The sequence below is a fragment of the Salmo trutta genome, chromosome 27 (genome assembly GCF_901001165.1).
Source record: "Salmo trutta chromosome 27, fSalTru1.1, whole genome shotgun sequence".
NCBI lineage: Eukaryota > Metazoa > Chordata > Actinopteri > Salmoniformes > Salmonidae > Salmo > Salmo trutta.
The window spans coordinates 19,070,888-19,097,573 of NC_042983.1; the positions used below are offsets into that span (position 1 = coordinate 19,070,888).

At 41.1% G+C, this 26,686-nt stretch overlaps 2 protein-coding genes and 1 long non-coding RNA gene across 3 annotated transcripts; 2 read left to right on the forward strand and 1 right to left on the reverse strand.

The window, feature by feature from the left end:
* Window positions 1–2,250: 2,250 nt before the first annotated feature.
* Window positions 2,251–3,465, forward strand: LOC115164519 (uncharacterized). The gene is made up of 2 exons (XR_003869939.1): window positions 2,251–2,307; window positions 3,074–3,465. It is a non-coding gene; the product is annotated as an uncharacterized LOC115164519 (long non-coding RNA).
* Window positions 3,466–14,048: 10,583 nt separating this feature from the next.
* LOC115164520 (homeobox protein Nkx-6.3-like) lies at window positions 14,049–17,349 on the reverse strand. The gene is made up of 3 exons (XM_029717078.1): window positions 16,198–17,349; window positions 15,230–15,399; window positions 14,049–15,088 (listed from the first exon to the last, which is right to left on the reverse strand). The coding sequence occupies exons 1-3, from the start codon at window positions 16,601–16,603 to the stop codon at window positions 14,858–14,860; spliced, it is 807 nt and encodes a 268-aa protein (XP_029572938.1). The 5' UTR covers window positions 16,604–17,349; the 3' UTR covers window positions 14,049–14,857.
* A 2,866-nt stretch (window positions 17,350–20,215) lies between these two features.
* Window positions 20,216–23,604, forward strand: LOC115164521 (E3 ubiquitin-protein ligase NEURL3). The gene is made up of 4 exons (XM_029717079.1): window positions 20,216–20,332; window positions 21,464–21,964; window positions 22,452–22,637; window positions 23,016–23,604. The coding sequence occupies exons 1-4, from the start codon at window positions 20,272–20,274 to the stop codon at window positions 23,168–23,170; spliced, it is 903 nt and encodes a 300-aa protein (XP_029572939.1). The 5' UTR covers window positions 20,216–20,271; the 3' UTR covers window positions 23,171–23,604.
* The last annotated feature ends 3,082 nt before the right edge of the window (window positions 23,605–26,686 follow it).

The window sequence follows — 26,686 nt, forward strand, 5'->3', positions numbered from 1 at the left end:
AAGCATGTCAAACGCTGTTTAAAATAAATGTTTATGCTATTTTTCTCATAAAATAGCGATAATATTCCAACTGGGCAACGTTATATCAATTCAAAGACTGAAAGAAAAACATGGAGTCCTCTCGTGGATGCGCACTCTAGTGTCATTGTTCCCTGCCTGACCACTCACAAAAACTCCTGCTGTTTTTCGCCCAGAGACTGCAGTGACGTCATTCCACTTTCTGGCGCCTTCTGAGAGCCAATGGAAGCCTTAGAAAATGTCACGTTACAGCAGAGATGCTGTATTTTGATAGAGATGCCCTAGAAAGAGAACAAATTGTCAGACAGGGCACTTCCTGTATGGAATCTTCTCAGGTTTTGGCCTGCCATATGAGTTATGTTATACTCACAGACACCATTCAAACAGTTTTAGAAACTTTGGAGTGTTTTCTATCCAAATCTACTAATTATATGCATATTCTAGTTTCTGGGCAGGAGTAGTAACCAGTTTAAATCGGGTACGTTTTTTATCCGTCCGTGAAAATACTGCCCCCTATCCCAAACAGGTTAAACCTCTTACATCTAGACGTTCCGCTAGCGGAACACCTGCGCCAATATCCAATGATGGGCGTGGCGCGAAATACAAACTCCTCGAAAATCCGAAAACTTCAATTTTTAAAACATATGACTATTTTACACCATTTTAAAGACAAGACTCTCATTTATCTAACCACACTGTCCGATTTCAATAAGGCTTTACAGCGAAAGCAAAACATTAGATTATGTCAGCAGAGTACCCAGCCAGAAATAATCAGACACCCATTTTTCAAGCTAGCATATAATGTCACAAAAAACAAAACCACAGCTAAATGCAGCACTAACCTTTGATGATCTTCATCAGATGACACTCCTAGGACATTATGTTATACAATACATGCATGTTTTGTTCAATCAAGTTCATATTTATATCAAAAACCAGCTTTTTACATTAGCATGTGATGTTCAGAACTAGCATTCCCACCGAACACTTCCGGTGAATTTACTAAATTACTCACGATAAACATTCACAAAAAACATAATTATTTTAAGAATTATAGATACAGAACTCCTTTATGCAATCGCGGTGTCCGATTTTAAAATAGCTTTTCGGTGAAAGCACATTTTGCAATATTCTGAGTAGATAGCCCGGCCATCATGGCTAGCTATTTTGACACCCACCAAGTTTGGTACTCACCAAACTCAGATTTACTATAAGAAAAATTGGATTACCTTTGCTGTTCTTCGTCAGAATGCACTCCCAGGACTTCTACTTCATCACCCAATGTTGTTTTGGTTCCAAATCATCCATAGTTATATCCAAATAGCGGCGTTTTGTTGTGCGTTCAAGACACTATCCGAAGGGTAAAGAAGGGTGACGCGCCCGGCGCGTATCGTGACAAAAAAATTCAAAATATTCCATTACCATACTTCGAAGCATGTCAAACGCTGTTTAAAATCAATTTTTATGCGATTTTTCTCGTAAAAAAGCGATAATATTCCGACCGGGAGTCGTTGTTTTCGTTCAAAGACTGAAAATGTAAACATGGATTCGTCTCGTGCACGCGCGCACCAGTCTCATTGTTCTCAGATCGACCACTTACCAAATGCGCTACTGTTTTTCAGCCAGAGACTGCAAAGTCATCCTTCAACGTTCTGCCGCCTTCTGAGAGCCTATGGGAGCCTCAGGAAGTGTCATGTTACAGCAGAGATACTCTGTTTTGGATAGAGATGGCAAAGAAGGCCAAGAAATGGTCAGACAGGGTGCTTCCTGTACAGAATCTTCTCAGGTTTTGGACTGCCATTTGAGTTCTGTTATACTCACAGACACCATTCAAACAGTTTTAGAAACTTTGGAGTGTTTTCTATCCAAAGCTAATAATTATATGCATATTCTAGTTTCTGGGCAGGAGTAATAACCAGATTAAATCGGGTACGTTTTTTTATCCGGCCGTGAAAATACTGCCCTCTATCCATAACAAGTTAAAGTACCAGCATTCTGTTTAACACTTTTTTGGTTACTACATGATTCCGTATGTGTTATTTCATAGTTTTGATGTCTTCACTATTATTCTACAATGTAAAAATAAAGAAAAACTCTTGAATGAGTAGGTGTGTTCAAACTTTTGACTGACACTGTATATATATAAAATGTAACATGTCTCGTCTTGAAAACGGCCCTTTATAAACAGGACTAAACTTATGTACCAATGTGTATTCCTCCTTTTTCTCCAGACCGTTTTCTTGTCCTTTGCACTGAAGACAAATGGCCATTGACAAGGATCCCTCTGTGGTAAGAGTATATGTGCTAGTGAGTGTGTAGTGTATGTTCTGTAGGTTTATAGGATTATATCCAGGGGGTCTCTGAAATAGCGATCACAGGCCGTAATCGTGTCCAGCTCCCGGGCCTTATTCTCCAGAGAGCCATAGGCCAGGCTGGCCCAGTGGAGTGCTGTTGGGATATGAACTAAGATGAAGTGCCTCTGTGGACAAACTGCATCCTTTGTCCATAATGTAGCTGGGCCATTTATGGCTATAGAATCCTCTCCACTGTCGCTGTGTGTGGCTACACTAAGCCCAATGTGGGCCCTCTTTTCATTCATTACCAGACAGATCGCCGTCCAGAGAGACATTCGTTGTGCAGGGCAGTGTATTGGCATTTTTACAGCTGTGATTTTGTTTTGCTGCCATTTCTATGACTTTTTCATATGATGGTTTTCTCCTTAAAGAGGATTTCTCTTCAGAAGGTTCTAACAGTGATAAAAGCCATGGTTCAGAAGGACTTACGGCTGTCAATTAGCTTTTCAATGAGGGGACAGCATACCAAAGCAAATAATATGTGATTCTCTGGTCTGCCTTGGCTATCCTGGTCCCATCTATGAATCCAGCAGGATTTCACCCAATTTGGACTTGTATCTGTTTTGTTTTTTAGGAACTCCTTTTAGCAATCATATATCATTAATTTACACATTGAAACAATTTCTAGATGATTTTTAGATGTTACTGTATGTTTTCCTTGTTGATGGTAAAGAGAGTTAACTTTTCTCCCATTATCTAAGCCAGTGTCTATCTAACATTGGTCATCCCCATCACACACTCCCACTCCGCTATCCGTGCCAGAGGATAAACAGAGCAGCTCCTACCCAGTCACGGCACCCAGCCTCTCCCTGAAGTGCATGCAGTCAGTCAGTTTCCACCCAACCAAGTCTCTCACATTCTATTCTCCTCTCACTCCAAGTTATTGATTGCCATGACTTGGGTGACATCATCACAGATTTGATCATCAGCATTATGGATTTTTTCGACAGACAATTTGCTCTATCCTGTGCTTGGCCATATGTCTTGCCAAGCAGACCCCAAAACATACACCGAGACGGTATTTTCTGGGAGTCCTCTCTTCAGTGATGGATCGTTGGAATAGGATTGCTGGATGGAATAGGACCAACGTAAAGACAATAAACTATGTGACTGTGGGACTGCTGATGTTTAGGCCATGGCCTTGTCAGGGAGGCAGGGGCGCCGCCAGGGATTTTGGGCCCCAAAAATAATTGGGCCCCTCCACCACAGGCCACACCAACCCTGCACAATTGCTTTAACCACACACCTCCAGAACCCAATCGACCCATTCAAAGCTTTAAATAACTCTACCTTTGCAGGCTTGCAACTCTCTTGTAGTCCAATATTTACTGTACAATATTTACTGACAGTGACCTGTGAAAATATAACACTGCAGACATGCATGCAACATTCTGCCCTCTATAAGAAATGTGCTAAAGGCCATCTTTTACAGTCCAAATGTAATTTTAATGGTAAAATTCTTGAATGAAAAAATCTCTTAACATTAATGAATAACTTAAAATAAATATAACTTAAATATACATTAACCTCTTAAATTAAAATAAATTAACATTATCATCTATAGAATGATTTAACAAACAAAATAATAAAATCAGCAGCAGATTGTTGAACTAAGTATACATACCAACTAGAAAATAAGCAGCTGTAAAAATGGAAAATGGAAAACAAAATGGAAATAAAAAGGCCTGGGGAAAGGTCAAGTGGTCACCAAATCAATAGGTTTCTTCCACTTGGGGTCTTGATTGTGCACAACAAATGTTATGGTAATCCAGCCATTACTTTGAGATATCTTGTTCTCAGTCTTGTTCTCAGCCTGTGGGCATCATGTGTAGTGATCCAACATCCATAGCCATGCCATTTAACAGTTATCAATGGCCCTTACTCAGCCTTACTCACCAAGAGCCCAGCGCTGAGCCTTCTTGTTAACAAAGTCACTGATCAAGTTTTTGAGGTCCAGCATTCTAGCTAACTGACTTTCAATGGACAGCATGGCAAGACTGCAGAGCCTATCCCTGAGCTGACAAGGTAAAAATCTGTCGCTCTGCCCCTGTTCCTTGGTCATCATTGTAAATGAGAATTTGTTCTTAACTGACATGCCTAGTTAAATAATTGTTTTAAAAAAACAAAACAGTGGACCTCAAACAGTTAAAAAAAAAAATCTGTTTTAGCTTACTGAAAGCTTTCTCGCCACCAGCAACAGTCATAGGCAGTGTGCAAAATATACGTAAAGCAATAAACACTTTGCAGTTGCATCTTACAAATTGCATTCAGGAGACCAAGAGGGGACAAGTTAGGGGAAAAGTGGCAGCATATACAGGGTCCAGGTGTCTTTCTTCATTTTGAAACTCAGGTGTAAGATCTCTGGAGTACTTCATGATCAGTGGTTGGCACACAGAAGGGACTTCATCCTCACTAATCTGCCCAACTTTCAGAACATCAGTGGTGTGGAACCTAGTGGCCAAGTCACTTATGATGTTGTCCATAGCATTAAAAAACACTGTGCTCTGAAACAGCATAGCTGCACTATCCCGAGCTGTCTCCTCTTCAGAGGTCTCATCATGGAATATCTTCCTTTTCCTCTGGCGGCTTTGTTCCTTGCTAAATCGAGGTGCAACAGACATTTGTATAGCAATCAGTGTTGCCTCAATCAGGAGAGACTCCCGTCCAACTCTAAGAGCCTGCATCTCTTCCTTTAAGGCTCTGAAATTGGCTGCCTCTGTGTCAAGTGATATTTTTTCTGACTGGAGAATCACATTCCTGTCCTCAATGCATTGCCTTTATGCCAACTGACATGTCGTTAAAACACAATGCTGCTCACCTCCTTCAGACCTGCCAACCCGGTCCAACCATTTAGAGTACCAGACACATGCGGCAAATTGGAGATTCTACTCGCACGCTTAGCACACGCCGAATTGGGTTTCTTTCCCCCGCACGCTCGACCGAGCGCTGTTTGTGAGTCTGATCGCAATTATAGAATTGTACCAAATCAATTCCATTACATGTACAGTGTAGAATGGAGATAATTATCTATAACGTTTTTCTTAGCACATGCCCCCAAGTTTAGCCTATAGTAGAGGAACGCTTGTCACCTCCCAAACAGGGCCAATCACTAGGGCCAGCTCACAAGTATTGGCTTTTTAGACACGGTTCACAATCAACACTAAAAGCAAAATCATTTTTGAAAACATAAAAACACAAACAAATGATCGCATCGACACAGACCGCAAACTGGCTACACAAAGCTTAAGTAGGCTACGGCAAAGGGAATCTGAATGCTGTTCGCTAGAAGAGTCCGGTGTTTCAGCCTATGTAAAGGTGCCTATTGCATTTCTTTGCAGCGCATACATCATTTCAGATTTTAGAAATTGATAAAATCTCGAATCTAGTGCAAAGGCATTTTGGAAGCATTGCCTCTATAGCTAATACAGGACACTCATTCATTCTTCATCGCGCAGTCTTCTAAACTCCCGACTCCATTTAATGCCAATGTGTCTATATTTATTTTCGATTATACTTTTGTAATGTTTTTTGTGACGTGGATCATAATTACAATTACAGTATATCAGTTTGCGTGATCCTCGTAAAGTAACGTGGAAAATACAACTAATGGGACGCAGAATGAAATGTATATCACACGCGCACAAATGCGACCAGTTATTTTTCGTATTTGCATTTAATTTCTTTCACGAGCAAATGCGAGTGAACTGCTGGCACTTTAGAGAAAGAAACTTTAGAGTAAGAAAAATACTAATAATAATCAGGCCCTATTAATTTCTGCGTACTTTTAACTCGAATCTCGTACCTGCGTACATGGACAGAGAATTGCGTAGTTGGTACACAAAATGCGTGCATGTTAGCAGGTCTGCTCCTTCAGTTGGGAGTAGGGCTGGTTCAGGGGTATGGGGACGGGGAGACAGGGCTGCTAACCCTGAAGCTGCATCTGTTGGGCCTGGCATACAGAGGCTCTCTGAATGTTTGTGCCAAAAACAAGAAAAGAAGAAAGAACCCGTTAGTTTTATTTACGATGATTGGTTAATAATTTAATATTAAATTTTTCTAACCTAATGTTCAATTCATTTTTTAGGGTCCATGTCAGTCACAGGCCCTTAGAACCATCCTACACCCCCCCCCCCCCCCCCAAGTAAATACCCTGACTTGCTAGTGAAACGTTTACGATTAAGTATTGACTTTCATTCCTTCTGTCATTCCTGAATGGAATATACATGCATACTTTTAATTTGTATTTTAGTAGTTTGAACTGTTTACTATCAATATAAGCATGCTAAAATCAAACACAATAAACTAAAGCTGCCACCGTATTTCAATGCACTGTCAGCATGTTTGTCAGAATAGAGCAGTAGTATAATACACTTTTATCAAATCAAATTTTATTGGTCACATACACATGGTTGGCAGATGTTAATGCGAGTATAGCGAAATGCTTGTGTTTCTAGTTCCGAGAGTGCAGTAATATCTAACAAGTAATCTAACAATTCCCCAACAACTACCTTATACACACAAATCTAAAGAGGTGAATGAGAATATGTACCTATAAGTACGTATATGGATGAGCGGTGGCCAAGCGACATAGGCAAGGTGCAATAGATTGTAGAAAATACAGTATATACATGTGACATGATTAATGTAAGATATGTATTGTTTAAAGTGACTAGTGATCCATTAAAGTGGCCAGTGTTTGGGTGCCAATGTAGGCAGCAGCTTCTCTGAGTTAGTGATTACTGTTTACCAGTCTGATGGCCTTGAGATAGAAGCTATTTTTCAGTCTCTCGGTCCCCGCTTTGATGCACCTCTACTGATCTCGCCTTCTGGATGATAGCGATGTGAACAGGCAGTGAACAGGCAGGCAGGTGGTTGCTGTCCTTGATGATCTTTTTGGCCTTCCTGTGACTTTGGCTGCTGTAGGTGTCATGGAGGGCAGGTAGTTTGCCCCCGGTGATGCTTTGTGCAGACCGCACCTCCCTCTGGAGAGCTTGCGGTTGATACAGCCCGACAGGATGCTCTCCATTGTCCATCTGTAAAAGTTTGTCAGGGTTTTGGGTGACAAGCCAAATTTCTTCAGCCTCCTGAGGTTGAAAAGGCACTGTTGTGCCTTCTTCACCACACTGTCTGTGGGTGGACCATTTCAGTATGTCTGTGATGTGTACGCCGAGGAACTTAAAACTTTCCACCTTCTCCACTGCTGTCCCTTTGATGTGGATGGGGGGGCTCCCTCTGCTGTTTCCTGAAGTCCACGATAATCTCCTTTGTTTTGTTGACGTTGAGTGAGAGGTTGTTTTCCTTACACCACACTCCGAGAGCCCTCACCTTCTCCATGTAGGCTGTCTTGTTGTTGTTGGTAATGAAGCCCACTACTGTTGTGTCGTCTGCAAACTTGATGATTGAGTTGGAGGCGTGCATGGCAACGCAGTCGTGGGTGAACAGGGAGTATAGGAGAGGGCTGAGCACGCAACCTTGTTGTGCCCCAGTGTTGAGGGTCAGCGAAGTGGAGATGTTGTTTCCTACCTTCACCACCTGGGCCTGGCCCGTCAGAAAGTCCAGGACTCAATTACACAGGGTGGGGTTGAGACCGAGGGCCTCCAGCTTGATGATGAGCTTGGAGGATACCATGATGTTGAATGCTGAGTTGTAGTCAATGAACAGCATTCTTACATACAGTTGAAGTCGAGAGTTTACATACACCTTAGCCAAATACATTTAAACTCAGTTTTTCACAATTCCTGACATTTAATCCTAGTAAAAATTCCCTGTCTTAGGTCCGTTAGGATCACCACTTTATTTTAAGAATGTGAAATGTCAGAATAATAGTAGAGAGAATTATTTATTTCAGCTTTTATTTCTTTCATCACATTCCCAGTGGGTCAGAAGTTTACATATACTCAATTAGTATTTGGTAGCATTGCCTTTAAATTGTTTAGCTTGGGTCAAACATTTTGGGTAGCCTTCCACAAGCTTCCCATTCCTCCTGACAGAGCTGGTGTAACTGAGTTAGGTTTGTAGGCCTCCTTGCTCGCACACGCTTTTTCAGTTCTGCCCACAAATGGTCTATAGGATTGAGGTCAGGGCTTTGTGATGGCCACTCCAATACCTTGGCTTTGTTGTCTTTAAGCCATTTTGCCACAACTTTGGAAGTATGCTTGGGGTCATTGTCCATTTGGAAGACCCATTTGCGACTAAGCTTTAACTTCCTGACTGATGTCTTGAGATGTTGTTTCAATATATCCACATCATTTTTCTTTCTCATGATGTCATCTATTTTGTGAAGTGCACCAGTCCCTTCTGCAGCAAATCACCCCCACAACATGATGCCGCCACCCCCGTGCTTCACGGTTGGGATGGTGTTCTTTGGCTTGCAAGCCCCTTTTTCCTCCAAACATAATGATGGTCATTATGGCCAGACAGTTCTATTTTTGTTTCATCAGATCAGAGGACATTTCTCCAAAAAGTATGATGTTTGTCCCCATGTGCAGTTGCAAACCGTAGTCTGGCTTTTTTATGGCGGTTTTGGAGCAGTGGCTTCTTCCTTGCTGAGCGGCCTTTCAGGTTATGTCGATATAGGACTCCTTTTACTGTGGATATAGATACTTTTGTACCTGTTTCCTCCAGCATCTTCACAAGGTCCTTTGCTGTTGTTCTGGAATTGATTTGCACTTTTCTCACCAAAGTACGTTCATCTCTAGGAGACAGAACGCGTCTTCTTCCTGAGCGGTATGACGGCTGCGTGGTCCCATGGTGTTTTTCTTGCGTACTATTGTTTGTACAGATGAACGTGGTACCTTCAGGCGTTTGGAAATTGTTCCCAAGGATGAACCAGACTAAGGTCTTGGCTGATTTCTTTTGATTTTCCCATGATGTCAAGCAAAGTGGCACTGAGTTTGAATAGGCCTTGAAATACATCCACAGATACACCTCCAATTGACTCAAATGATGTCAATTAGCCTATCAGAAGCTTCTAAAGCTATGACATTATTTTCTGGAATTTTCCAAGCTGTTTAAAGGCACAGTCAACTTAGTGTATGTAAACTTCTGACCCACTGGAATTGTGATACAGTGAATTATAAGTGAAATAATCTGTCTGTAAACAATTGTTGGAAAGATTTCTTGTGTCATGCACAAAGTAGATGTCCTAACCGACTTGCCAAAACTCTAGTTTGTTAACAAGACATTTGTGGAGTGGTTGAAAAACGACTTTTAATGATTCCAACCTAAGTGTATGTAAACTTCCGACTTCAACTGTAGGTATTATTTTTGTCCAGATGGGATAGGGCCGTGTGGAGTGTGATGGTGATAGCGTCATCTGTGGACCTGTTGGGGCGGTATGCAAATTGAAGTGGGTCTAGGGTGGCCGGTAAGGTGGAGGTGATATGATCCTTGACTAGCCTCTCAAAGCACTAAATGATGACAGAAGTGAGTGCTACGGGGCAGTACTCATTTAGTTCAGTTATCTTTGCCTTCTTGGGTACAGGAACAATGGTAGCCATCTTGAAGCATGTGGGGACAACAGACTGGGATAGGGAGCGATTGAATGTGTCCGTAAACACACCAGCCAGCTGGTCTGTTCATGCTCGGAGGACACGGCTAGGGATGCCGTCTGGGCCTGCAGCCTTGTGAGGGTTAACACGTTTAAATGTTTTACTCACGTTAGCCACTGAGAAGGAGTCCTTGTTAGTGAACCGCGATGGTGGCACTGTATTATCCTCAAAGCGGGCAAAGAATGTGTTTAGTTCGTCTAGAAGCGTGACGTCCATGACGTGGCTAGTTTTCTTTTTGCCATCTCTGTCGGCGCCATCTTACTGAGTCCCCCTTCTCTGTGCATTCTTATGTTGTGCAGTCTTTTGTTAAAAGGATACATTTCACCAGTACTGTCACGCCCTGACCTGAGAGAGTCGTTTTTCACTGTTTGGTTAGGTTAGGGTGTGACATGTGGTGGGCATTCTATGTGTTGCATTCCATGTTTTTGTATTTCTTGGTTTTGGGCCAAGTATGGTTCCTAATCAGAGGCAGCTGTCTATTGTTGTCTCTGATTAGAAATCATACTTAGGCAGCCTTTTCCCCACCTGTGTTTGTGGGTTATTGTTATTTGTGTGTGTGTGTGTGTGTGTGTGTGTGTGTGTGTGTGTGTGTGTGTGTGTGTGTGTGTGTGTGTGTGTGTGTGTGTGTGTGTGTGTGTGTGTGTGTGTGTGTGTGGGTGGCACAGTGCTTTACGTTTCTTGCTGCGTACCTGTTTATTGTTTTGGTTTCGGTTTCCTTCAATAAAGATGTGGAATTACCGGCACACTGCGCCTTGGCTCCTTTATGACAGGGAATTTGAAGACCGCACTCGTGACAAGTACGTACATACTATCCCAGCTCATCCTTGAAACAGTGAACTCTAAGAAAACAGTCAATTTGCCCCCTAATGCCACGCTGAGGTCATTTTTCCTAACCGACAATCTCAATGGTGTTGTTATAACTCAGCCCATAATGTCAGTATGAAATGTGGAAATGCACCTTCCTTTCCCATCAGACCTCTGCCTTGGATTCCCTCAGACTCTAAAGTATAACATCTACATGCTGCTGAATACTGATGATCACAGCTCTGCCTGCCTGCTACCACACTCTGCTGGGTATACTCTCTGGTGGCTTGGACGTTGACATATTATGGGGTGGGCCTATGTAATGTACAAACATATGGTTCAACTGTAAGGTTAGTCTACTCTATCGGACGTCAGAGCAGACATGGGTGGCTAAATACTGTTCCACATTCAGACAATATCAGCACAAAAAGACACCAAGCTTGCCAGATCAGTCACTGACAGGAGTTGATTTTGCTGCTCTCTTATAAGGCCATCACGATTATGTAGTCCATTTTCATTTCTGATGTGTATTGCCGGTGGTACAGTAGGTAGCTATGTTCTTGTTACCATGAAGTGCTTTATTCCACAAACTATGACTGGGTCCTTTAAAGTTGCTCCTAAGAGTTTCATAAATATGTTTTCATTTGTTTTTAGAGAATTGAAGAGTGTGCTAATAGAGATTTCTCTTGTTCAGGGGAGCTGACGCAATGTAATTCTGTTTTTAATAATGCGTCCATTGTTTTACAAGGCAGCATCTTCTGGACTGTTTCAGTTACTGTGATCAGTTTGACTGTTTACCAAACAATAACTTGTTTACTATCCCACTCTTTAATTTGAATGTGGATGTGTCTGGAATGGATGTTTGAAACCACAGTCGCACACCCACGCACACGTTCACACACGCAAAGGTTGAACAATTTGAAGCTTGACACCTACGTATTATTTGGTTGCAGTTATTTTATTGAGTATATCTCTTTTTCTATGTTTTATGTTTATTTGTGCTGTAGCAACCTCTTCAGATCTTTGTTCATTCTCCATGTTCTCTTTTGTATGAAATGGATGGATAGTTTGCATAATTTTGCTATATTAGGACTAATTCAAAGACTTTTAGGACTAATTCAAAGACTTTTAAAATATAATCATGGATTTCTTATTGATTAATAGTTGTATCAATGATATTCAGAATGCACTTAAATGATCAATGCCTATTAATGAAGTTTTTCAAATGTTGTACTCTTATTTTGAGGTATAAAATGCATCATTTGTAATCAATCTTCCTCTGTAGTATGGACTTTGACTGCCACTCAATCTGCTGTGAAGTAATTATAGACTGATATGACAACGATTCATTATTTCAAATGTATAGATAGATTATCCTTGTATTCTGGACCCTGTCAAATGTCCTGAAATTAGTTTACAATCAATAATGTATGGGTCTGCGTGGAAAGTGCAAGGCCCACTCAATAATATACTTATAGTAGTTGATTCATGGTATTGTCAACATATTGTAATGCCCTCCAGGGATTGCTCTTGGTTTAGAGTTCAACATGAGGCCAGTAGTATTGTTAGATGGAGTGGATTAATGTCGTTTGTCAAATTTTCTGGTCGAACACAAAAAAAACACTACATTCTTCTAATGCTTCCAATTTTGTAAATAAATGTTGACCACTGCAATTACATTACCGTATTATTGTCCCTTAATGAAATTCTACCCACTGGACTCACACTGGTTGAATCAACTTTGTTTCTACGTCATTTCAATGAAATTCTGTTAAACCAACGTGGAATTGACGTTGAATTGACTTCTGTGCCCAGTGGATACCTTGTAAAACCAATGTCAACGTTATTGCTGCTAGCTTGATTTTTCTCAGTTGGCATTCTTTAATTTATTTTTATTTCACCTTTATTTAACCAGGTAGGCAAGTTGAGAACAAGTTCTCATTTACAATTGCGACCTGGCCAAGATAAAGCAAAGCAGTTCGACAACATACAACAACACAGAGTTACACATGGAATAAAACAACATACAATCAATGATGCAGTAGAAAAAAATAAGACTATATACAATGGATATACAATTCTACTTGCACCTCTCGCAGGGTCATGCAAGTGTTTTTCTTTGGGTGGTAACTATGATCGCTATTTGTCGTTATCTTTCTGTCACACCAGTAATGGAATGTCCTGCACGACACAAACATTGCCATGTGATTTCAGAAAGTTCTTAAGGAATTGCTTCACTCCAATGTTTACAGTCAGAACTGGATGCACCTGAAATGTAACATACTATACCAGTTTTGACTTGTAATGTATATCCGAGGTTTCATTTCCCAACCTCGACATCTGACATCAATGTTGCTTTTCTCCTAGCGTCCTTGTCTCTTCTGTTTACAGTATATAACTTTGTGGTAGAAAGTTATCTGATACAGTATGTATTATTCTGGGAATATTTCTAAAAGTTTGTAGTCTGTAAAGTGTGGCCGTTAGCATTTCCTCTTTATCTGGTGATGTAGACATTGCTTGATTGTAGAGCGACCTAACGCGTGATGTTTCATTATCAACAATAGCATCATTGTTTCAACAGTAAGCAAGCACAATGCAGATTTTCCTTGGTGCTGGGAACACACTCACGCACTCCTTTAGCATCTGTCCTAATGACAAACAACACTGAGCTGCTGATGAGTCTGATTTCTTGGTCTTCTACACTGAACACTCCAGCCAGTTCAGCCACAGCTGTCAAGTCTTCCGCCGAAGTTGGTGCCTCTCCTTGTTCTGGCGTTCAGCGGTCTTCGTCACCGGCTTTCTAGCTGCCACCGATCCACGTTTCTTTTTCCATTTGTTATGTCTTGATTGTTCACACCTGGTTCCCATTACATTATTATTATTTCCCTATTTAACCCTCTGGCTCTCATTATGTTTTGTTTGTGATTGTTTCATGGTTTTTGTGTTAGTCGTTTGTGTTAGGGTTGTTATACCTGCATGGATTTGTTTGGATAATTATTTTTCAGAGTAAAGCATGTTATTTTACTCAGTCCTGTGTCCTGCGCCTGACTCCATTCTCACCTCCACACAACTGACACTTGACAACAGCACCCTGGTAACTATATAGATCACAGTGGGATTGGCCTTTGACCCCTCTCTTCTACTCAATGATTGTGCCTCCCAACCGCCGATCTGTCTTAATTGTCACTTGTAATATCTATTTCTGATATAGACTTCAGTGCCTGTTTTAATGGCAGATCCAGTGTGCTATTAGTCGTCTGTTTTGAGATTGTTGTCGTTTATCTGAAAACAATTACAGAAAAACCGAGGCATGACACAATCATTTTACCATTGTTTTCAATAAATAATTCACAATTTATTTTACAATTCCAAATTTCATCATTTATTTACACTATCCTTATGGGACTTATTTTGGATGCGCAGAAACCCTCAAATGTCATGAAAGTTTGCCAACACATTAGTCGAAATAGAATGTTAAGACTTATATTGAGATATGTGTGCCCTCAACGCCAGTATGAAAACAGCATTGCCAGGCTCTCAAGTTAAATGAATAAAGGTTAATTATATAAGTATTCTGTGTTCATAGTTACTGTACAGCAGTTGACTGTGAACAAATTCAAATGCACATTGAATCATAGGAGTACAACAAGCAAATTAATTACATAAAACAAAATAGTGTTTGTGTTTGTTCTGTACAAATAAAACAAGTACTGTAAACTGCATTATCAATGCTTTACAAATCCTCTATACAGTTTGTCTGCTATAATGTGTCTTTATACATTAGAAACAATTTCCTTTCACGTTTGATACAACCATCATAACAGATTATCATGATGGGTTTCCCACATAACAGTAAACCAGTTTCCACATTGAAACTCATTATGTTCAATTCTCAATTTAACTGTTTCACCAATCATTACATATGTAACATCTCTCTGTTTTCATTATACAGTACTGTACGTCAAGGCAACAGTTCAAGTGAACCATTACCTTTTTTCTCCTTAAACTTACTGTATTGTAAATGTGTCTTTTTTAACATGCTTGAATATTAAATTGTGGGTCTATACTACAAAACGATACCCCTTGCTACAACATGCACATCTGATTTGTGTGTGCGCTTGTGTTAGTGTGTCAGACGTGGTGTGGTCCAAGGTGGAGTACAGAAAAAGCCCGGCGGTGTTTACGCAGCAGCAGTCGTATCTTCTCGTCATCTGAGTCGGGGTCCAGAGGCTTGTTGTACTCCTCATCCTCCACCTCGTTCTCCGAGGCCTCCCCTCCCTGCTCACCCCGTGTGGCCTGGGTGGAGCTAGGCTCTGAGGCACTCTTCTTCCTCCACTTGGTGCGTCGGTTCTGGAACCACACCTGATGAAATAATTTATTTACTTAGTGGGATTTCTTGTTTTAACCTGCTTACATTACATTATACAATATTGTAATACTTTTTACAACTTCAATTCAGATTAAGTGTTTAATTGTTAGTGCATGCATGTAAATCTGTTTTACCTTGACTTGTGACTCTGTCATACCCAGGGAGTAGGCCAGTCTAGCTCTCTCTGGCCCGGCCAAGTACTTGGTCTGCTCAAAGGTTTTCTCCAGGGCAAATATCTGATGTCCACTGAATGTAGGTCTGGTGTGCTTCTTCCTGCCTGACATATCTCCTAGATGCCCACTGTCTGGAAATAAAGTATACATTACAGTTAAGTATTTTTTTTTAAATTTAAGTCATTTGGGGACTTCATATTAATAGTGAGGTAAATAATGATAACCTGGTCAATTACATAGATATGAATCTCCTAACTGTAAAATGTTAGTCAAAAATTCTTATATTTGAGGAATCAAAATGAATAAACAAATAAAAAAAATTAGGACATAGATACAACCAATTGTCCAGTAGTTTTAGGATGGTTGTTTTAAAGAATATCAGATATGATAGTAGAATACATTTCTCAATACCTAATTTCTTCCCATACATATATATAATATTTTAAAAGCAATCTTGAAAGGTTTTATGTGACTTGCACAGCATTATACTTGGATATAGTATGTAATAAGGTTCCAAATATTTGTATGTATGTCAAGTGAATGAATCAATTTTTAAACAATGACACATAAAATAACATTATATATTACAATATCTAATTTTGAGTATTTCAAAGACAACAGTACACTCTATCAACAATATATTTACACCTTTAACTAACATAACCTTGAATTAAAAACTTGAATGAGATAAATTAAGTTATTAAAATGTTTTAACTAAGATGTTTTGAATTAAATAGCAATTACAGAGAAATTTACACAATTACATTTATGAATTAGTTTGAGCTTGTAGAAAAACATGATAATAATCTAGCTAATAATACAGTTCTCTTAATATCATGGATAAGTGATAAGAGCCAATGTCATGCCTCGGGCAGTTGGTTAGTGAGTGGTGTGATGTTAAACTGACTACAGTGTGGAGTTAAACTCACTGTCTGTGGACTGCTGCCTCCCTCTCCACTCGCACCCGCTCTCTGCCCAGCAACTGCCACTGCGACCCTTCATGGGGCACTCAGTGCCAGGCTTGGTGAAGCTGCCCAGGGAGGGGTTATAGTCTGCACAGTTGTAGTAGACCCCTGGGTCCACAGTGCCAAAGCCCCCCATGGTGGGGTATCCAGAGAGCAGGGTGGTGGTGCCTGTAGCGCCCATCACGGAACGGCTGAGAATGTTGCCAATGCCTTGGGCTGTGCCCGTTGCCTGCAGCTGGCTGTTCAGGCCTGGGTTGAGCTTGCAGAAGGAGTTGGGCACTGAGAACTGACACACAGGTGTCTTTAAGTCCGAGGAGAATTGGTTCAGGCTGTTGTTAAACAGGAAAGACCCCGGTATGTTGGGATCCATGGGAAGTGGTCCCGCCTCCAGATTTCACCAACTCACCTAACAAGGTCCAGTCATGAAAAGACCCAGTGTGGCCCACAAAGGTTCAAGTTCACCTCTCTCACCAAGCTGGATGAATACAGGTTTGTTGATTGTGTTCTTATTTCTTAATCCAGTCTTTTGATGTTCAAATGATGACCTATGATGCAAATGCCAATGTCCCCTAACTGAGGACCAGATTACTCCAGGTCACTGGTATCTGCAGAGGTGTCTCTCTAGCTGGCTTTGACAGCAGAGGGCAGGTACCAGCATAAAACCTCTTCACTCTCTTCCTTCACCTGATTTGTACCATTGTACTGAACGTGGTAATTCCAAAATTAGCATCAGGTGTTGTGGCACCTGAGAAAGAGTGTTCACAATTGCTCCTCAAGACAAATATCTCCTCCCTGCTCTCTCCTCGGGGGTCATAAATAAGCAGTATCTTGAAGTGGAGTGGCACGTTGATAAAGATAGGCCACATTAGAATGCTGCTTAGGATTGGTCAGGGTCTCACAGCTCTCATGTGTTTCTATTGGCTCCCTGGTCAAAGCCAACTATTGGAAAACAGCAGATTAATAGTGTTTTGAAAAGGTGGAGTGGGAACAAGTTGCTTTTTGATGGCCTGACATGGCTGGCCCTCTGTGGTGCTGAGGCAGAAGTAGCTTCGGCACACAGATTTATATTTCCTCTGTTTTAGTTCATAGCATGTGCTGCTGCCATGTTGTGTTGTCATGTTGTTTTGCTGTCAAGTTGTGTTGTCATGTTGTGTTGCTACCATGTTGGGTTGTTATGTTGTGTTGCTGCCATGTTGTGTTGTTTTAGGTCTCTCTTTATGTAGTGTTGTGGTGTCTCTCTTGTCTTGATGTATGTTTTGTCCTCCATTTGCCTCTTGGTAAGCCATCATTGTAAATAATAATTTGTTCTTAATTGACTTGAAAAGTTAAATAAAGGTAAAAAAAAAAAAAAAAAGTAAACCATCTTTAGCTTTTTCGAGATATTTTGAATAGTGGTTATTATTATAAAGCTTCTTGTCGCCCAATTATATAATTGCATTTCTCTTTTGATGTAAGTTTGGTTATTATGTTGTTGAATTCTGTGACTATTCTCTGTCCATTTTCTGCATCATCTCTAATGGAGTCATTGTTCTGTATCTATTCATACTCATTCCATTAATAGATAAAAATCCATTTGTATTTCCCGCATCTTTATTCAAATGTATTTAATACTCTATGGAAATATAAATGTAAACAATGAATTGATTAAAAAAATATATTTCAGTTATTATTTAGGATAAAAAAACAAATTAAAATCCTCACGGCATGTAGAAGGGTATATTTATTACAGAATGTAAACTCACAAATGATTAGAGAATAATGATAATAATTATTATTAACTAGTCTGTTTGTAATATGCACACATATTGCTCTGATTTCTATAATTGTGTCTATATGTGCACATTTAGCAGAAGTCAAATTCATAACACTGGTAATGTTTGCTCTTGCCAGGACAGATTGATAGCAGTCTACGGGAAACGCCAAGAGCGTTGCATAATCTTGTGTAATCCTGACCTTTGGAGTTTTCCTGAGGCAATTTAGTGGGGGGAGGGGAGATCTAACATGTGACTATTAGGTCACTTTTCTCCTTACTTTTTTCTGGTTACTATCATTATCTCCAGTAACTTTCCAAAAGTGGTGACATGACTTTGGAATGTAAATTGGGATGGTCTGTATCCTGTCACATGATGCTGAACCTGCTGATGCCGAAACCTCCAACAGAGGGCAGCCAAATTCACCTTTTTTTTCTGACCAATTTGAGCAGTGGGTGACCAGCAGTTTGGTTTATAACCACAAATGGTTGACATGCCTTGTTTTGAATAACCAGCCTGGTCTCATAGACTAGACGTAACATAGTAAACATAAACCCGGGACACTCAAATGAGTATGATATGTTATGTTTGGTATGGTTACATAAGACAGAAGGTTGGTGGTTGGTCGGGGTCTGCGTGTTGAATCTCACCATGAACATCTTTAGCATTTTAACTAATTAGCAACTTTGCAATTACTTACTACTTTTTAGCTACTTTGCAACAACTTTGCATTTTAGAAAAACCCTTCCCCTAACCCTAACCCTTTAACCTAACTCCTAACCCCTAGCCTAGCTAACGTTAACCATCTAGCTAACGTTAGCCACAACAAATTGGAATTCCTAAAATATCATACGTATTGCAAATTAGTAACATATTGTATGAATTGCAAATCATAAGATATCATACGAATTGTAATTCATAACATATCATATGAAATGGATGATGGACATCCACAAATTAATACATAACATGCTAAACGTAACATATCCTACTAAATGGAGGGAGACAGATTTAGATCTACTATGTTACATCTACCCATGAGTCCAGGTTGGAATGACATAGGCTTTTTGAGTTACCATTGCACATTTTCAAGATAATCTCAAAACCAACAGTTTGAAATGAGGTTGAGTTGTGAGGGAAGTGATGCCATTAGCCTATTTTGCAATGAGGTCAACTCACTGCCACCATGTCAAGTCCCCTGTGAGATACCTCGCCCTGGCCCTGGCCCAATAGAGACTACTTTATCATATTACCAGCTCACTGAATCAATCATGGAAGTTTGAGCTGATGCAAAGGTTCAAATGTAGAATTTCCACTGAGTTTTTTAGTTATTTTTTAGATGTTTGAAATGGAAAAACACCAACTAGACGTTTGAAATGGAAAAACCCCAACTGATTCTCAGTAACTCCCGAGGCAGGTAGTCACCTACTTTTTAGGTGACTACTTCTTTTGTTACTGTTACAAATTATCCTCTCCCCATGAAAAAAAGATGTGGTGCATATAGCGATGGTTAGAAAGTGGAACCTACAATTCTTGGATTAAAAAAGATTGAAAGATAAGTTTTATACACAACTTAACTTTTCACAGGAGCTGAACAAAGAAATGATCCAATACGATAAACAAAACCCCAGAAGAAGACAACATTCTTTACTTGTCAACTATATACTTGTATTGCTCTATTAATAGAAATTCCAACTCCTGATCATCTCTTCTCCCCTACAGTATGTGAACCATGTAATGTATGTGGAATATTCTCCAGGCATACAACATTCTGTTGTTTGCATTGTAGGCTGTAGCTACCTGCTTTACATGTGTAGTCATTGAACATGGGGGAATTCCTTATTGTTGAAAGAATAATGTAATTTTTGGTTTAGCAGTAATTATTTTCACATTATATATTCATACTTAAAGAACCTGGTTTATTCATAACTTGAATAATGTAAAATGATAGTGAAACCACTTGGGCGTGATACCTCTGGTTGATTTCCCACAGTTTAGTTTTGTCATGCTTTAAAAATATAAAAATGTTACTGTTTTCAAAGATCTCAAATTATTGGATAAAACAGAAAATGGTGTTAGATAAAACAAATGAAAACATGGTGTCTTCTGTTAGAATGTATGTACTTTTCATGAGTACTGTCCTGCCCCATAGCCCTCCCCTTTCCTTGTGATGAGTAATCTTTTGTGTTTAAACTACAGGCATGTGGGCAGACAGAGGAGTATAAAGCCTGCGAACACTCCCACCACCTCAGAACTACTCAACCTACTGTAGGTGTACTATGTGGCTATGCATTACATTACAGAGGATACGAAGAGCAACGTGTATAAGATGGTCAGCAGAAGCCTTGGTAAGGATCGTCTCTTCATTGATGAATGATGACAACTGTGCTGTAATTGTAATAGGAGGAATGTCTACTTCTAGTATATTTTCATAGATGTAGACCAACCACTTATATTATAATGGTCTTATGTAAAGTGAATCTTTATACTGTATCTACAAACATTACAATATTTTTCCTTCATGCACATTTATGTCAAGGGATTCTGGTAGGCACAGATAACAGTAAAGCTAGTCATTCACAACACTGACATACTATACATGGCAGTTACCCATGGATATGGCAGTTACCCATGGATATGGCAGTTACCCATGGATATGGCAGTTACCCATGGATATGGCAGTTACCCATGGATATGGCAGTTACCCATGGATATGGCAGTTACCCATGGATATGGCAGTTACCCATGGATATGGCAGATCCTAGAGGAAGACCAATCTGTCATTTACGATATACAATTGAATAAGACATTTTCTGGCAACCAGCCATATAATCTGTTTTATTTTTAAAAATTGTTATTATTGTTTGACTAGGAATTAGATTTACTTCTAACAAGAACTCTGCTATGCAGAGGCTTCTCTGGTCCAGGGTGAGAGGGGGCTAAATTATTATTAATGTGAATTAAAGATTTCATTTGAGACACAAGTTTAGGACAGGTTAATGGGGAGAGACAATTTAATGTAAGACAAATCAGACAATTGTTTAGGGCACTGTAAACAGGAATGTGATGTAAACAAGACTCTTCCTTAACCAGGTCACTCTCCTGTATTTATCTATCAACATAGTGTAACTGCCTTTCTTGCTGGCAGTGTTAATGCAAAACTAAAATAATAATAAAACTAATAGAATCTCATCTCCTCTTTTGCAAGTAACATTCAGTATTTGAATGAGAATTGTTGTCATTTAAGATTTTTTGACAAAAGCCTGTCCTATACTGATGCAATGTACTTTGTTGGCTTGCAAACAATACATTCCATAAAACAGTAAAGCAGTTTCATTCTCAGTCACATTCAGATATTAATTTCTATGTTGTTTTGATCATTTTAATCATTATGTCTGCCAATCATTAATCATTATGACTGACACATACTGTAGCATTCAAATGATTAGCCCTACTTCCCCTTTTCAAATCTTCTTTAGAGCCTGAGCCAGCACACGTTTGTGGACCCCGCTGCCTGGGCCCCTTGACCTTCCATAGGGAGGCGGTGGGGGCTTTGGTGAGCCTGAGCCAGGGTGCCAGACGGGCAGACAGGACTGGGGACACCTTCAGACATGGCCTGGTGTTCAGCAGCCGCCCGGTACAGCCCCAGGAGAGGGTGCGTCTGCGAGTGGAGCGGTGTGGGCTGAACTGGTGTGGAGCTATGCGTATAGGCTTCACCACTGTACCTCCAATTGCCAGAGACTTGCCCTCCATGGCCATCCCAGACCTCACAAACATCCCTGGTCATTGGGCCGCTCCTGTGCCTGAGACGTGCTGCCAGGCAGGCTCAGAGCTGGAGTTCTGGGTCTCCTATGGCGGTACATTGTATTTCAGGAATGCCAACGGCCGACAACACAAACTGCTGGATGGAGTAGACCTCAGCTGGCCCCTGTGGGCCATGATTGATGTGTATGGGCAGACCTGTTCTGTGCTCTTACTGGGTAAGTTCAGAAATCAATGGAACATGTATGAATGAACAGTCTGTCTGTCCTTCTCATTTGACCTATTAGTTTAACTTTTTACTGCAGTTGGCTAAATCATTGTCACACAGAGTGATTCTTTGTAGTCGTAAATAAATCTACTTTGAAACAAAAGTATACACCTCACACACATGGTTATGGGCTTAAAAAAAAGACACATGTACCTTGTCAGATATAAAGTTTAAATGTTCAATTTTGAGTTTACATTCCAATATTATGCTGTATATACATCACAGAAGACTGAAATATAACAAAATTGTTTGGCATAGAAGCACTGGATTTTCCTCAGGTTTTTAATAATAATCTTTATTAATTATGAAATTATGAAAAATATGAATAACATTCCACCCATGAGGCCAAAGAGGGTGCTTTTGGTCATTGACCGCAGGAAAGGGCTTCTGATGCCCAACTGTCAGTGACTAACCACACATCTGGTTATCTCTTGTAGGTTCGGAGAAGAAATGCTTTTTGTCTAATCAAAAATCCTGTCCTGCTCCTCAACGGCATTCCTCCTGTTCTGCTCATCAGAGACATGCCTCGCTCAATGTAGACAAATATGTGAATGTGAAGCGAATTTGTGATGACAGCCATGACAGATATCTTCTTCCATGTCCAGCCAATAAGCAGACATCAAGTAAGCGTCGTGATACAACAAACTCTATCTTGTTTTAAACACTTTTAAATGAAAAATATCCTTCATTTGAATGTAATTACTTGATATCTCATCTAGCTATTCTTAAAATAATAATGTTCAATACTATTTCAAACCAAACATTTTCCCAAGGCTAACATTTTACACGCATGCACTATTGTGTAGCTAAACATTTATAGAAACATCTAAGCCATGCTGGTTCAAGGACATACCGTAGCTACAGTACATGTTAGCCTCACATAGGAGTGAGCAACCTTTTGGACACCACACCACTAACCACCCTAACTTCAAAGCCATGCCGAGCCGAGTCCCACTTGACCTTACAGGTCATGTAACTGAGCGTATCTGTTCTGATTGCAGACTGTGAGAGTGTAGAGGACTGCGCAGTGTGTATGAGCCAGAAGGCCTGTATCAGCCTGCGGTGTGGTCACCAGTGCCTGTGTCTCCAGTGTGCCACCAGAGTGATCCAAGAGTTTGGAACCTGCCCTCTGTGTCGCCAGAACATCAAGAACTAAACGCCCCAGGCACAGACCATCACTTGACAAACTGATATGATGATATGATCAAATGCTGTTGAGGTACAACCACAATAAGGCTGAGAAGAGGAAGAAATGAAAATGCACAATCTACTGAAAAGATAATGGATGTGACCTGCCAGACATGCTGCTATTGGCATAAATTGCACAAAAAGACTTGAATGTGTAAAGCTATATTTTCTTGTACATGTACTTTACTTGACTGTGATCTATTACTATAAGAGTGACTTCCTGTAGTGATAACTATTCTGTTTGATATATAACTGTTTAAGGACCATATATCAATCGCTGCCTTTGACCCATACTGTATTTTTACTGTCTACTTTTTGTATCTGTTATTTAAGACATGTTGTGTGTTGTAGAAAGATATATGTGTTTTATATGTGTAATAAAATCCATGAACATAACTGCTACTGGGCCTAGTGTAGTCTGCTCACTTCGTGAAGTAATACTTATGCAGCTCACCATGTTACATATTTCTCATTATAAAATGTAATTACAAAGACATTTAATAACACAGAGTTACTGATTATCTGCATGTCAACATATGTTCTGTCTCTGTTTAGGGCCGTACGCTTTTGAATAGCCTAGTTCTAGCTCATGTCCACATCCAGGCTCAACCCTAACCATAACCCTAACCCTAGCTTCATGTCCACACTCCAGCTCAACCCTAACCATAACCCTAACCCTAGCTTCATGTCCACACTCCAGCTCAACCCTAACCATAACCCTAACCCTAGCTTCATGTCCACACTCCAGCTCAACCCTAACCATAACCCTAACCCTAGCTTCATGTCCACACTCCAGCTCAACCCTAACCATAACCCTAACCCTAGCTTCATGTCCACACTCCAGCTCAACCCTAACCATAACCCTAACCCTAGCTTCATGTCCACATCCAGGCTCAACCCTAACCATAACCCTAACCCTAGCTTCATGTCCACACTCCAGCTCAACCCTAACCATAACCCTAACCCTAGCTTCATGTCCACACTCCAGCTCAACCCTAACCATAACCCTAACCCTAGCTTCATGTCCACACTCCAGCTCAACCCTAACCATAACCCTAACCCTAGCTTCATGTCCACACTCCAGCTCAACCCCAACCATAACCCTAACCCTAGCTTCATGTCCACACTCCAGCTCAACCCTAACCATAACCCTAACCCTAGCTTCATGTCCACACTCCAGCTCAACCCCAACCATAACCCTAACCCTAGCTTCATGTCCACACTCCAGCTCAACCCCAACCATAACCCTAACCCTAGCTTCATGTCCACACTCCAGCTCAACCCTAACCATAACCCTAACCCTAGCTTCATGTCCACACTCCAGCTCAACCCTAACCATAACCCTAACCCTAGCTTCATGTCCACACTCCAGCTCAACCCCAACCATAACCCTAACCCTAGCTTCATGTCCACACTCCAGCTCAACCCCAACCATAACCCTAACCCTAGCTTCATGTCCACACTCCAGCTCAACCTTAACCATAACCCTAACCCTAGCTTCATGTCCACACTCCAGCTCAACCCTAACCATAACCCTAACCCTAGCTTCATGTCCACACTCCAGCTCAACCCTAACCATAACCCTAACCCTAGCTTCATGTCCACACTCCAGCTCAACCCTAACCATAACCCTAACCCTAGCTTCATGTCCACACTCCAGCTCAACCCTAACCATAACCCTAACCCTAGCTTCATGTCCACACTCCAGCTCAACCCCAACCATAACCCTAACCCTAGCTTCATGTCCACACTCCAGCTCAACCCTAACCATAACCCTAACCCTAGCTTCATGTCCACATCCAGGCTCAACCCTAACCATAACCCTAACCCTAGCTTCATGTCCACACTCCAGCTCAACCCTAACCATAACCCTAACCCTAGCTTCATGTCCACACTCCAGCTCAACCCTAACCATAACCCTAACCCTAGCTTCATGTCCACATCCAGGCTCAACCCTAACCATAACCCTAACCCTAGCTTCATGTCCACACTCCAGCTCAACCCTAACCATAACCCTAACCCTAGCTTCATGTCCACACTCCAGCTCAACCCTAACCATAACCCTAACCCTAGCTTCATGTCCACATCCAGGCTCAACCCCAACCATAACCCTAACCCTAGCTTCATGTCCACACTCCAGCTCAACCCCAACCATAACCCTAACCCTAGCTTCATGTCCACACTCCAGCTCAACCTTAACCATAACCCTAACCCTAGCTTCATGTCCACACTCCAGCTCAACCTTAACCATAACCCTAACCCTAGCTTCATGTCCACACTCCAGCTCAACCTTAACCATAACCCTAACCCTAGCTTCATGTCCACACTCCAGCTCAACCCTAACCATAACCCTAACCCTAGCTTCATGTCCACACTCCAGCTCAACCCTAACCATAACCCTAACCCTAGCTTCATGTCCACACTCCAGCTCAACCTTAACCATAACCCTAACCCTAGCTTCATGTCCACACTCCAGCTCAACCTTAACCATAACCCTAACCCTAGCTTCATGTCCACACTCCAGCTCAACCCTAACCATAACCCTAACCCTAGCTTCATGTCCACACTCCAGCTCAACCCTAACCATAACCCTAACCCTAGCTTCATGTCCACACTCCAGCTCAACCCCAACCATAACCCTAACCCTAGCTTCATGTCCACACTCCAGCTCAACCCTAACCATAACCCTAACCCTAGCTTCATGTCCACACTCCAGCTCAACCCCAACCATAACCCTAACCCTAGCTTCATGTCCACACTCCAGCTCAACCCTAACCATAACCCTAACCCTAGCTTCATGTCCACATCCAGGCTCAACCCTAACCATAACCCTAACCCTAGCTTCATGTCCACACTCCAGCTCAACCCTAACCATAACCCTAACCCTAGCTTCATGTCCACACTCCAGCTCAACCCTAACCATAACCCTAACCCTAGCTTCATGTCCACACTCCAGCTCAACCCTAACCATAACCCTAACCCTAGCTTCATGTCCACACTCCAGCTCAACCCTAACCATAACCCTAACCCTATCTTCATGTCCACACTCCAGCTCAACCTTAACCATAACCCTAACCCTAGCTTCATGTCCACACTCCAGCTCAACCCTAACCATAACCCTAACCCTAGCTTCATGTCCACACTCCAGCTCAACCCTAACCATAACCCTAACCCTAGCTTCATGTCCACACTCCAGCTCAACCCTAACCATAACCCTAACCCTAGCTTCATGTCCACACTCCAGCTCAACCCTAACCATAACCCTAACCCTAGCTTCATGTCCACACTCCAGCTCAACCCCAACCATAACCCTAACCCTAGCTTCATGTCCACACTCCAGCTCAACCCTAACCATAACCCTAACCCTAGCTTCATGTCCACACTCCAGCTCAACCCTAAACTTAATCATTATTTATTTATAAATCATTTTCTTGGATCTTTAGTGTGTGTTCCTTTTATTTGTATGATACTTTATGAGGGAGGC